Here is a 12,937-nt window from a genome sequence, read left to right as displayed (position 1 = left end):
TTTAGTTTCCTATCGGTGTTTTAATTAATAACTTGTTCAATTTGTAAGTAAAAACCCTTCAAGTTCTATCACCAGACATGCCCGATTGATGGCCGACCATTTAAGGACCTCAAAGTTTGAAATCTCCAGTTAAAAAACACGTTATACAATAGACTTGTGCGCAAACAAAATACAGTGATTTTTTAGTATAAACACATTTTAAATAAGCGCGCCGCAAATTGGCTTAATTTAAGATCATGTTTAAAAAAATTACAATCGCAAACTACGGTTTCATTTTTGGCAAGAAGTGCCCATGAAAATATTTGGTTCACCTCCTATCTGCTTTTTGACTCACCCTGTATTGGCTAAAATTTAGAGCGATCATCCATTTTTAAGTCCCCGTACAATTATCTCGTTGAGTGTGGCTGACGCTGAGCCACTTTATATGCTGTAAAAATGTGCTTACAAATCTTTGCAAACTTTTTCCATGTGAAGACTCTCCTTTTCATCTTGATGTGCTAGTTTTTCCTCTTCAACATCGGTAAAGCATTTGAAGAAGTCACATTTCATGGGTATTTTATTGTTCCTGAATAAATAGTCTAGGGAGTAAGACACAATGAGAATGGTCACAAAGGACACAAGCATGGCCAAGGTCCTAAAAGGGAACAACTGCCCGTAAGTTTCATCGAAGAAGGGGTACTTAATAAGCGGCGGGATCATGAGGGTTGTGTCCCCACCACCCAGCCGTAGAAACAGCCCAATGATGTAGCCCAGTAGAGAGCCGTATGTGTTGCTTTTGGCGAAATACACAACGCAGAAGAGCTGAGGAAAGAGGACCACGTAGACAAAATCCGAGCACAGAACGAAGAGGTCGTAAATAGAGGTGATAAGAAGGCCCAGTGTCGTTGCTATAGCCCCAAAGACAACTATGCCTCCCCGCATTACCCAGACCAACTCATTCTCACTCGCCTGTTGGTTGAAAAAAAGACATATGCTGGAATGTTATCGTTACCAACTTCTGTGTTTGTCTCATTTAGTGGGTCAGATAGGAGAGACAATTGAGGTTGTTTACCTTTGGTCTAAAGATCAGTTTGTAGACGTTACGGGAGAACATAGAACTGGCCGAGAGAAGAGAAGAATCTGCCGATGACATAACAGCAGCTGCCACGGCTCCCAGTCCGATAAAAGAAACGACTGGTGGAGTCAAGAACTGCATGACCAATGGCAGTACCAGACTGCTTTGATCGTACGGGTTCATAGTCTCCATATTCAACCCTGTTGCATTCCAATCTGAAAGAAAGAATAATAAAAGATCTTACTCTTCCAAAAAATGTAGACACACTTTTAAAAGTTAACACTTTAAAATTCGAATGATTCCTTTGTTTTCATGTTTAGATGTCAATGACTTGAATTAACGGTCAGCAATCTTACCTGTACTTGCACCAACAGCACCGATCAGAACAGAAGGAATGGACATGATGATGCAACCAACACCTGCCGTGAAGGACAGGATTTGAGCCCCTTTAGCGGTCTTAGAAGACAGCACCCGTTGGAAATACGCCTGCCATGGAATACCTCCAAAAATCTGCAGCAAGGATTGAAAGGAAGCTAGTTTTAACCTGGCGTCATGGGAACCATATTTTTAAACGTGGAAGTACACCTCCGTTACAAACCGAACAATTATATGCACGCATGCTAGCCTGGAAGGTACGGCTTGTATTCCCATAACAAATGAAGCCGGGCTTCCTGTGGGATTCCGCCGGGATTCTGCCGGGATTCCGCCGGGATTCTGCCGGGATTCCGCCGGGATTCTGCCGGGATTCCGCCGGGATTCTGCCGGGATTCCGCCAGGATTCTGCCTGGATTCCGACTGGATTCTGCCGGGATTCCGACTGGATTATGACGGGATTCCGCCTGGAATTCTGCCGGGATTCCGCTCGATTGTTCCGGGATTCCGCCGGGATTCTGCCGGGATTCTGCCGGGATTCCGACGGGATTCCGCCTGGGATTCTGTCGGGATTCCGCTCGATTGTGCCGGGATTCCGCCGGGATTCTGCCGGGATTCTGCCGGGATTCCGACTGGATTCTGACGGGATTCCGCCTGGGATTCTGCCAGGCTCCGCTGGGATTCTGACGGGATTCTGACGGGATTCTGCCGGGGTTCTGCCGGGATTCTGCCGGGAATCCGCCGGGATTATGCTGGGATTCTGCCGGGATTCCGCTGGGATTCTGACGGGATTCTGCCGGGATTCCGCTGGGATTCCGCTGGGATTCTGACGGAAATCCCATAAATATCCCAGTGTCTTACCGGGATCCAGGTTAGGGACAATCAGAAGAACCGGAGATTAATAACTGGAATCCCAGTGGGATTCGGGATTCCCGGTGGGAATTTTTTATTATTATTTTCTTTGGGTGGGGTGGGGATTTGTTGACCTACTTAGAAACTGTTTTTCATTTTGTATTAATTGAAAGCACAGGGTTTACCGGGATTCCATCAAAATCTCGACGAGACTCGGCTAGAATCCTAGAAGAATCCCATCAAAAACCTGCCGGGATCCCACAAAATCCCGCAGAATCCTCCGGGCATTTTTTTTCCCGCCAGGAATCGCAATAAAATGCCATGTAGTGAGGCTGGGCTGCCAGTGTCAGCTGTACAAGCATAAGAAACCCATACACCCAATGCTAGCCTGGAGGGTATGGCACTTTGTTGCAGTCTGTGGTACCAGTGCCAGCTGTACACAAAGAAGAAACCCACATAACCATGCTATCCCGGAAGGTTTGGTACTTTGTGGTAGTCTGTGTTATTAGTGTGAAAGGGAGGATCGTTTTTGAATGACGAAAATGCTTGAGACAAACAAATCTCGATAGATGTTGAAGGTCTCCAAACTTCCCCCTCATCAATGCAATTTTACGAGAGAAATAGAGTTAACGAAAAAAAACAATGTTAACATCATCATTATCTGAGCATTACATAGTGGGCATACTGTAGGCAAACATTTGGGTGCGTTCGTTTAGCATGACCCGAGGTGCATGACCTCACCACGAGAGGGCGAGTGTTATCGTTCGATTAGCTCTTGTCATGGGCTCACCCGAGTGAGCACCGCAGGGAAAGTAATCAAACGCACTGAGCAATGAGGATCAAACCACACAAAGGAATGGGAGACTTTTGAGACGCTTGGTGGCAGCAGACTTACTGGGTAAAGTCCATTGTTCTTGGTGATGTGCGCTTGCTCAGAACTACATAAACAATGGAAATTTACCTGGTAAGTCTGCTGCCACCTAGCGTCCTAAAGTTCCATATTGCACTTTGTTTCCAAACCTAATCCAGGAAGGCCGTTTCGTATAAACGGAGACCGTGGGGCGTCCTACCAGAACTATAAAAACCAGGGTGATCACCTGGTATTGAAACTTACCAGAAGGAGACCGTGGTCGACCCAATCCCCGGCTAACTTCGGTTCCAAGGTTCCCACCCAACGGTCAGTTGTGTTCATTATTGGTTCCACTGCCTCATTGGTCATTGCAAATGGCACGGTTATCCACTGAAGAGAAATCAAAAAAATGTTTAGATAAAAGTCGCAACAAGCTTGAACCATTGCCCTAATAGATGTATAGCCTGAACATCTGACGTCACCCTTCGAAGCTTGTGAATACCAAGCAGATACCAGCCTTGAGCCTATGTCAATCTTTTTCAAAAAGCACAATTTGACCTCTTGTTAATTTGACATGGAGATGTACAAAAGATTATGCACATGTATGATGATGCACGTGCATAATGTACACACATTAGGGAGGTTTAGCTTCACGTTACGCGAGCAAAACGTGAACGTGACCGTCAGATTTTTTTTTAACGTGCAGACGTCATACATGAGCAAGAACAAACGTGCAGCTTAATCTCCCTATTTAGCACCCTGCATGCAGACGACCGAAAGTGCAGCTGAAAAAAACATAACCTCGAACCAATCCAAACACAGAGATACAAAGTTGACGTCACTGCACATTTATCCAATGGAGTTATTGGGTGCGTTCGATTAGCTTCCCTGGGTCGACCCCAGTGTCCTCATCCGGGTGGCGTATTTTTTTCCCCCAGGACGAACGTGGGCAGATAATTACCCCGCTTGTGTATCGGGTCACTTGGGGCTGGCCCGAGCTTCAGGTGCACTGACGGCACCACGAGAAGGATGCGTATTTTTTTTCCCAGGAAGAAAACAGGCGACTTTTACAGGACGAACGTGGGATAATTTGTTCGCCCACGTTCGTCCTGGAAAAAAAATACACCACCCGGATGAGCCTTTGGGGACGACCAAGGGAAGCTACCGAACGCAATTTTATTTATACAATGAAATCACAACCAGTGCCCATACCTTTCTTTCGGATGAATACAGGGGACCAGTGTACGTACACCAGACAGTATTAAATACACTGGACACTATTTTTAATTGACCAGTCGTCACAGTTGGTGTATATCTCAACATACGCATAAAATTACAAACCTGTGGAAATTTGAGCTCAATCGGTCGTCGAAGTTGCGAGATAACAATAAAAGAAAAAACACCCTAGTCACACGAAGTTGTGTGCTAGCAGATGCTTGATTTCGAGACCTCAAATTATAAATCTGAGGTGTCGAAATCAAATTCGTGGAAAATTACTTCTTTCTCAAAAGCTACATTACTTCAGAGGGAGCCGTTTCTCACAATGTGTTTTTCTACGATCTCTCCTCCTTAATCGTTACCAAGAGAGATTTTATGCTAATAATTATTTTGAGTAGTTACCATTATAACACACCTTTTGCTTTTCCCGTATTCTGTTTGGCTGAAACACGGTCACGTGGGATGAACTAATATAGGTTAGTGATCGCGCGCGCGTGTTTTGCGGGAATAGTACCAGAGCGGGCACTAGTCTTTGCAAACAGTGCCCGCGGTAACAGTGCCCTCTCTTGACTTGAACCATGAACAAACTACAAAATTCCTTTTCTGTTCTTATTTGACATTTGAAGACCGAGCTGTGTTACAAAACACATACTGACTGTCATAATTCGGTAAGTAGTATACGTCTATTCCCCCTCGGGCCTGCGAGTGACCAGAAGAGGGGCCTATTTCCCTCGGCCTTCGGCCTCGGGAATTAGGTCGCTCTTCTGGTCACTCAAAGTCCCTCGTCGTGGGATTAGACGTATACTAGTTACTTCGTTGCCAGTCAGTATGTGTATAATAGTGTCCACTGCCTTTAAACCTCAACAGTGACCCTAGAGGTAATTGAACTCCTTATTATAGTCCCCTGTCTTTTTCGCGAGGTTAAAGACGGGTGTGCGGCACCATAATCTAGAAGAGTGTGGAGTGGGTCACTTGGGGTGACCTTAGGTGCATGCCGTCACCACGAGAGGGCCCGAGTGTGATCGTTCGTGTTAATAGCTCTTGTCAAGGGCTCACCCGAGTGAGCACGTCGATCTAGAGAAGCTTACCGAACGCACCCTATGATTCCATTTGACACAATGATTTCATTGGATAAACCATGGAGTTAGACCGTTCGATGCTTTCCATAAACTGTGTTTTGACTGGTCAGCTTAACTTTCGATCGCCGTCATGCATGCCTGTTTGCATTTGTTTGGTACACCATCTAATGTTGTTTGTTGTACAAAGTCGTCTAAAATTAAATTTTTGAATAATTAAGTCTCAAAGAGAAAACAAACACAACTTACTTACCAGGCCAACAAATATGCAAAATAGCTGCACCACATCGGTGTATGCTACAGAGTAAAGACCACCAAAGAAAGTATACACCACAGCAATACAGGCTGAAACAATAACTGATAATGTCCTGTCAAGATCGAGCACCACGCTAACTGTTGATCCTAAAAAGTAGAAATAAGTAAATTGATTAAAAACACTGTTCACATGACAAACCCTTCAGCGAAGGAAGGTGCATGCGATGACGTAATGTGACGTCACTTAAAGTGGTATTTTTTCAAAATAAAGCTTTTGTCACTGTAAATGTGTTTTGATGAGTTGAATGTGAATAAACAGTTAACTAAGGTTTTAAAAAATCAGTTCTTATGGTATTTACAAAGTTAAGAGTAGACCCCGACCCGAGAGGGCGCTGTTCGTGACGTAAATCGATTTTTTTTTTTCGGCAATGCCGACCAGGTGTATTGCTGCTGAATGCAGAAAAACACATTTTTTGAAATATATAAATCGTGACAAACAATTACTAAAAAACTTTAGTAAGCATATACTCTTATGTTTGAAAGAAAACAAATTCTATTTCCAGGTGACTTTAAAGGCAATTTGCACAATATTGGCAATTACTTTTAAAATGATTGTTAGCAAAAAAAAAAAAATTACTTGGTATTAAACAAGCAGTGGGGATCGGAGCTATTGAAAGTATAAAACATTGTGAGAAACGGCTCCCTCTGAAGTAACGTAGCTTTCGAGAAAGAATAAATTTTCCACGAATTTCATGCATCAGAAAGCACACAACTTCGTGTGACAAGAGTGTTTTTTCTTCCATTATTATCTTGCAACTTCGCAGGTTTGTTATTTTATGCATGCAGTGTTGAGATAAACCAAGTGAGAAGACTGGTCTTTGACACTTACCAATAGTGTCTAATGTCTTAAAGGAGCGGTATAAACATGAAAGTTAAGGTTACATCAACCCGTGGCATCAGGCTCTTTCACGAGAAATATTTTACGGATTGTAAATTCATCAAAGATTTGTTATGTGGCTGAATCCACAAACGGGGCCCAATTTCATGGCTCTGCTTGCCGTAAGCACAGAATCGGCGCTTACGGAAGCAGGGAATTCTGTGCTTACGGAAATGTATTTCACGGGTTAGCGGCGAATTTGGGCTTCTGTGCTTGCGTACTTCACGTCGCGAGGCATTCTACGCTTACAAGGCTAGCGCAGAAATTCGGCGCTTGCACGTAAAGCGGGGAATCGCGCTCGTAAGTGCATAATTCGGCGGTAAGCAGAGCCATGAAATTGGGCTCAGATCTGTACTAAAAATGGCTGAGGTGAATCGAGTAAAAACATAACACACCAAGTTCCCAACAAGTTACTAAAACTACTTTTTACGAGCAGATTGTTGGATTGATCCTACCTAGGGCATTCAAAATGGCCGCTGACCAGAAGAGCTCTCCAGTGAGGGCAGGAAGGAACAGAAGGCCTCCCATCCGGGACCCATACTTCAGCTGGAACGGGTCTAGCATGGTGAAGTAGCCTTGTTCCCGCATGGATTTGGCAAACAACAACCCACCTGTATAGGGTAAGGTACACAATTGTTAATATGAAGTATTTTAAACAGTGAATGGGAAAACAATTCAGTTCAAAAGTGAGCATGTTTCAAAAGTTGGCAACGGCCAAATGTATTTTGTTATGAGGGAATAAAAGAGCAATGACTCGTTCACGGCCATTTAAAACCGGCAGGGTCGTGGCCGTTCGATAAAGGCCCTAGCCGAAAGCGAGGTCCTATCCCACGGTCACGACCCTGCAACGTCATATAATTGGGGAATAAAAAGAGTGACGACTAGTTCTTCAAGGCAGTGGACACTATTGGTAATTACTCAAAATAATTATCATCATAAAACCTTAATTGGTGACGAGTAATGGAGAGAGGTTGATGGTATAAAACATTGTGAGAAACGGCTCCCTCTGAAGTGACATAGTTTTCGAGAAAGAGGTAATTTTCCCCGAATTTGATTTCGAGACCTCAAGTTTAGAACTTGAGATTTCGAAATCAAGCATCTGAACGCACACAATTTCGTATGACAAGGGTGTTTTTTTATTTCATTATTATCTCGCAACTTCGACGACCGATTGAGCTCAAGTTTTTACAGGTTTGTTATCTTATGCATATGCTGAGATACACCAAGTGTGAAGACTAGTCTTTAACAATTACCAATTGTGTCCACTGTCTTTAAGCAGCCGTTTCAAGGGTCGTCGTGGCCCCAGTCGATACTATTGCAGATTTAATCTTTGACGAAGCAAACTTTCAGATGATATATAAATTAAACAAAACTAAGGCTAGGTATTCAACTTGTATTGTACAAAAACAACAGCTGAGTTTTGGAAAGTGTGGCTTTATTATATATTATGTATACCCTACCTAGTATAAGACTCACGGCGTATCCCCATGGCGCTTGGGTCCATATCAAACCAGAACCGGGTGAAAATACGCTATCCGCTGTTCCGTTGATAAAACCTCCTCCAACCCAAGTAGCTGAATAAAAGAAGCAAAATGGTTTTACTGCTAGTAGGATAAACCCCAAATAAGATAAGATGCTTGGATTCCTCTGCCGCTGATCAAACTTTGCACCGAAATATCCTAAAGGTTTGCAGACAATGAACCTATGACACACAATGAATGATCGACTGCAAAGGCAAATCAGAGCTCAATTTTAGACATTTAAAAATTAAAATGTTAAGAGAATGTTTATAGATAAATGTTTATGTACAAAGAAAGTGACGTTACTGGTTCTATCTCAGTGTGATCGAAAACGAACATTTTGTCTTGAAACTGCTTGGAATTAATGCTCTATCGTACTTGGAAATACAGGTGTTCTGAAATATAAAATATCACTTAAAATGATTAGGGTCATAAATTGTACATGTACTGTATGTGACATTGTAGTAATAGGCTGGGGTCGATTTCACAAAGAGTTAAGACTAATCCTATCTCGAGTTAGGACAAGTTACTCGTCCAAACTTAGGACTAGCTTTAAAGCAAAGTTACAGAATTGGTAAGAAATAATGAATATCACAGCTACATAAAACTTACACGGTCTAATGATGATGATAGTTGAAAACATCCCTTGAAATTCTGTCTGAAATGTCATTATAGTTGTTGAGAAATGAATAATCTAACTTCGCTCAGTGGGCGTTTTATTCATTTTTATTTTGGCATCGATGCAATGCAAAATTTGTAATCGTTTTTTTTCACTTTTCTGTCGCGACCCAGAGGGCTGATCGATCTCAAATTTCTACAGGTTGGTTAGTTTATGTATATGGTGGATTACATAAAGTGCTTACACTACCAGCAACTATTTTGTTAGCAAAAGCCAATTCTGTATATGTTCCCGTAAGTTTTTAATATCTCATAAGGACTAGTCCTAAATTAAGAATAGTCCCAACTCTTTGTGAAATCGACCCCCTGGTAAGCTTTATAACATTTTGTGCTTATCAAACATGCAGCTCAATGAAATTGGGCCAAATTGGTTGTTAAAGTAACCTGGAAGTGGTATTTTTTCGAAATAAAGCGTTTGTCACCAATATATGTGTTTTGATGAGTGGAATGTGAATAAACAGTTAACTAAAGTTTTAAAAAATCAGTTCTTATGTTATTTACAAATTTAAGAGTAGACCCCCACCGAGAGGGCGCTGTTCGTGACGTCAATCGAGGCAGACTCTGCCTGTAATGCGTAGAGTAAACACAATTGCAAAGTACATGTACGGACCAAGTCGTGAGTTTGTACGTTTCAAAAAAAAATATATATTTTTTTTTTTCCAGCAATGCCGACCAGGTGTATTGCTGCTGAATGCAGAAAAACACTTTTTGGAACGTACCAACTCACGACTTGGACGTACATGTACTTTGCACGTGTGTTTACTATACGCATTGCAGGCAAAGTCTGCCTCGATTGACGTCACAAAAGGGGTAGGCGGAGTCAGCCCCCCAAACAACTTTATATATTTTTTAAACATATAAATCGTGACAAACAATCACTAAAAAAATTGTTTTATTGTTCGTAAGCATAATTATACTCTTATGTTTGAAAGGAAAAAAAAATATATTTCCAGGTGACTTTAAGGTTCCGTATCGGTTAGTATTTAGCATAGAAACATGCAGCACTTTGCAAGCTGAAAAGCTTACTACTTGTATAAACTTAAAAGGGGTACAAAAATGTGTCTTGAGCTAGAAATACCCCTGTCTGAAAAAGATGAACAAAACATTTAAGTTCCAAATCCTATACTTAAAACATTGTTTACTCCTTACTACGTACTTGCTTCGATTTGATCTGAAGAATTTCCTGTGCATAACTCACTGTGATCACCAGTTCGGATAACTGATTCTTAGAACCCTTCATATAAAACCTTAAAGCCATTATACACTTTCGGTAAACAGTGTTGTCCAAGTCCCACAACGTATATATAAAATAACAAACCTGTGAAAATTTAGGCTCAATCGGTCATCGGAGTCGGGAGAAAATAACGGGAAAACCCACACTTGTTTTTCCGCACGTTTCGCCGTGTCATGACATGTGTTTAAAAATAAATCCGTAATTCTCGCTATCGAGAATTGATACTGTTTTAATGTTTTCTCAAAAAGTAAAGCATTTGATGGACTAATATTTCAAGAGAAGTCTTTCACCATTACCTTCTGTAAACCCTGTAAATTATTTGTAAATCTGTGAACTTTTATTTATTTTTCATTTTTTATTGTTTGTCACTGATGCTAGACCGTATCTGATTGGTTAACTTAAAGGTTCAATGAATATTTATACAAAATAAGTTTGAATCTAGGCTAATTTCTATTGGTCGGTTTAATAACGCCTCATGAAATAGGTCACCTACCCTGGGGTGGTGTACCTTACGATTTTCCCGATAAAGACATTTCTCCTTGCACCCCGTTAAAAATTCTCAACTTGACCCATAAATTCAATTTAAAGGAACATTACAAAATCGGTTTTGCTAACAAAACAGTTGCTGGCAGTGTAGGCACTTTATGTAATCCACCATATACATAAACTGACAAACTTGTAGAAGTTTGAGATCGATCGGTCATCCGGGTCACGAGAAAATAGTGAAAACCCGATTACACATTTTGCATGACATTGATGCAAAAAAAAATGAATAAAACGCTCACTGAGCGACACTGAGCGATAAACTCCAAACGCAAAGTTAAATTATTTATTTCACATCAAATATGGCATTTCAGGCAGAAATATTTCAAGGGATGTTTTCTACTATCATCATCATTAGACTGTGTAAATTTTATGTAAATCTGTGATCTTCACGATTTTGTTTTCTTACCAATTCTGTAACGTTCCTTTAAAGGTCACTGCTCATGACTAACAGTCCTTAAGGGACACTAAAATTCTTCCATGACCCACAGAATAATATTGACCTCAAGGTTGTTATGTCGTAAAATCCCTTGAAGGCAATGGACATCTTTGGTAATATTGTCAAAGACCAGTATTCTCACTTGAAAAAAATTTGTGACAATTTGAACTCAATTGGTCGTCGAAGCTGCGAGAGAAAAATGGACGAAAAACACACTTAAATTCAATTTAAATATTTTAGTGAGAATTTACTTCTTTCTCAAAAACTACGTTACTTCAGAGAAAGCCGTTCCTCACAATGTGTTATACTATCAACAGCTCTCCATTGCTCGTTACCAAGTAAGTTTTTATGCTAGCAATTATTTTGAGTAATTACCAATTAATGTCCAGTACCTTTAAGAATATAATATTTATAATTTTACAATAACATTTACGCCACCCTTGCGGGGTTGGCATTATCCATTATGCTTTCAAAAGAATAATAATAATAAATGAAGACGAAAAACAAATACAAATCTTGACAAAAAACGATAATCTGACCTTGGTTGTGCTTGATAAAACCCATCAATAACTAAACACTGATATCATTATTATAACCACACGATTAGCAAGCCCCGTCGATAACCAAAACAGACTTTGTATCTTTTTCCAACTCAGTACAATCGAGACGTACCAGTTAGTAGTAGCCCTAATGACTAAAACCAATGTTTAATTGTCTACATAACAATCGGGTTGAATTGTCGGACATAATCCTCTTTCATTGTTCATTTTGATTTGATCATACCCACCTTTCAGAGTGAAAGTAGGTCATATTATTTCTTTTGCCCAGAACAGACCGGCATCGTGTGGTGAATTGGCATCGCAGTCGCATTATAAACTGCGATGTTATACCGTTGGGTTTCGAAACCGCCTATTTTATATGATACAAATGTACATGTACACAATAAACAAAATAAAAACATCTGAGAAGTTCATGTCAAAAGGTGGTCCACGGGGGAAGAATATTCCCTAGAACATAGGAAGAATTCTATGAAGCACAGGTTATCTTTTTACATAAGCGCATTCATACTTCGAAAAGAAACGTTTCTCAAATTGCTTTTTACTATTGAAAGCTGATGGCTTCTTATCAACATTATCAGTAATTTGAAGAGTGGGTACCAAACGTATACATTCCTTTGGAACAATCTTTCTTGAGAAAAAACCAATATATTAAGTCGGGTTTGCGGTAACACCATGTAATGATAACCTCTAATGAATCGGGGTGGTTCCGAGAAGAACCGTATATGTTTCAACTCGACGCTTTAATCAGTAGGCCTATGCTCTAATCGTCTTCTGGATAGAAGCCTTGAAAAGGAACCGCTCAAACCTACCTGTCATTGTGAAGATACCAACAAAGACGCCAATGTTTCTACCAGCCAGCATGGTCTCCTCTGGATCCGTAGATCCCTTGCTTTTACGGGCGGCCCATAGTCCCACACCCAGAATCAACAAGTAGAAGACGATGATTCCCGCCACGCCTGCCCAGTTGACGGCCATTTTGTCTTATTGACAGCTAAAGACACTCACTGCGGTGTATGATTTTAAAACCCCTCTGTAGAGGAAGGCACTAGTTCATGAAATTGCAAAGCATCAAATGTTTCGGTTGGTTTTGCTTGGATTAATCTTTGGACTCTGGCCCCAACGTCCTAACCAATCACAAGTCAAAATTGTAATGTTGCGGCTGCGTGATATCTGTGCACCCACTGGGACCCCGTGCTTGCTCAGCCGAACCTGTGGTGGCAATGTACGGAACGCCGAAAGGCCAAAACTATTTAATTCGATCGGCAAACGTTTAATCGGAGACAAGGGAACGTTCTCTTTTGCCTTTAAATGTCTAGTGACAAAATGCTTTCGATAAGTACATCACGAAA

General features: G+C 41.1%; 1 protein-coding gene across 1 annotated transcript; it reads right to left on the bottom strand.

Moving 5' to 3' along the window:
- LOC139941011 (high-affinity choline transporter 1-like) lies at positions 1 to 12,716 on the bottom strand. Its single transcript, XM_071937423.1, has 8 exons — positions 12,398 to 12,716; positions 8,075 to 8,188; positions 7,070 to 7,225; positions 5,676 to 5,824; positions 3,393 to 3,518; positions 1,411 to 1,564; positions 1,052 to 1,269; positions 1 to 948 (listed from the first exon to the last, which is right to left on the bottom strand). The coding sequence occupies exons 1-8, from the start codon at positions 12,561 to 12,563 to the stop codon at positions 442 to 444; spliced, it is 1,590 nt and encodes a 529-aa protein (XP_071793524.1). The 5' UTR covers positions 12,564 to 12,716; the 3' UTR covers positions 1 to 441.
- Positions 12,717 to 12,937: the final 221 nt, after the last annotated feature.

This window comes from Asterias amurensis, chromosome 8, assembly GCF_032118995.1.
Source record: "Asterias amurensis chromosome 8, ASM3211899v1".
In the NCBI taxonomy this organism is placed as follows: domain Eukaryota; kingdom Metazoa; phylum Echinodermata; class Asteroidea; order Forcipulatida; family Asteriidae; genus Asterias; species Asterias amurensis.
This window is presented reverse-complemented; position numbering and strand designations above follow the sequence as displayed.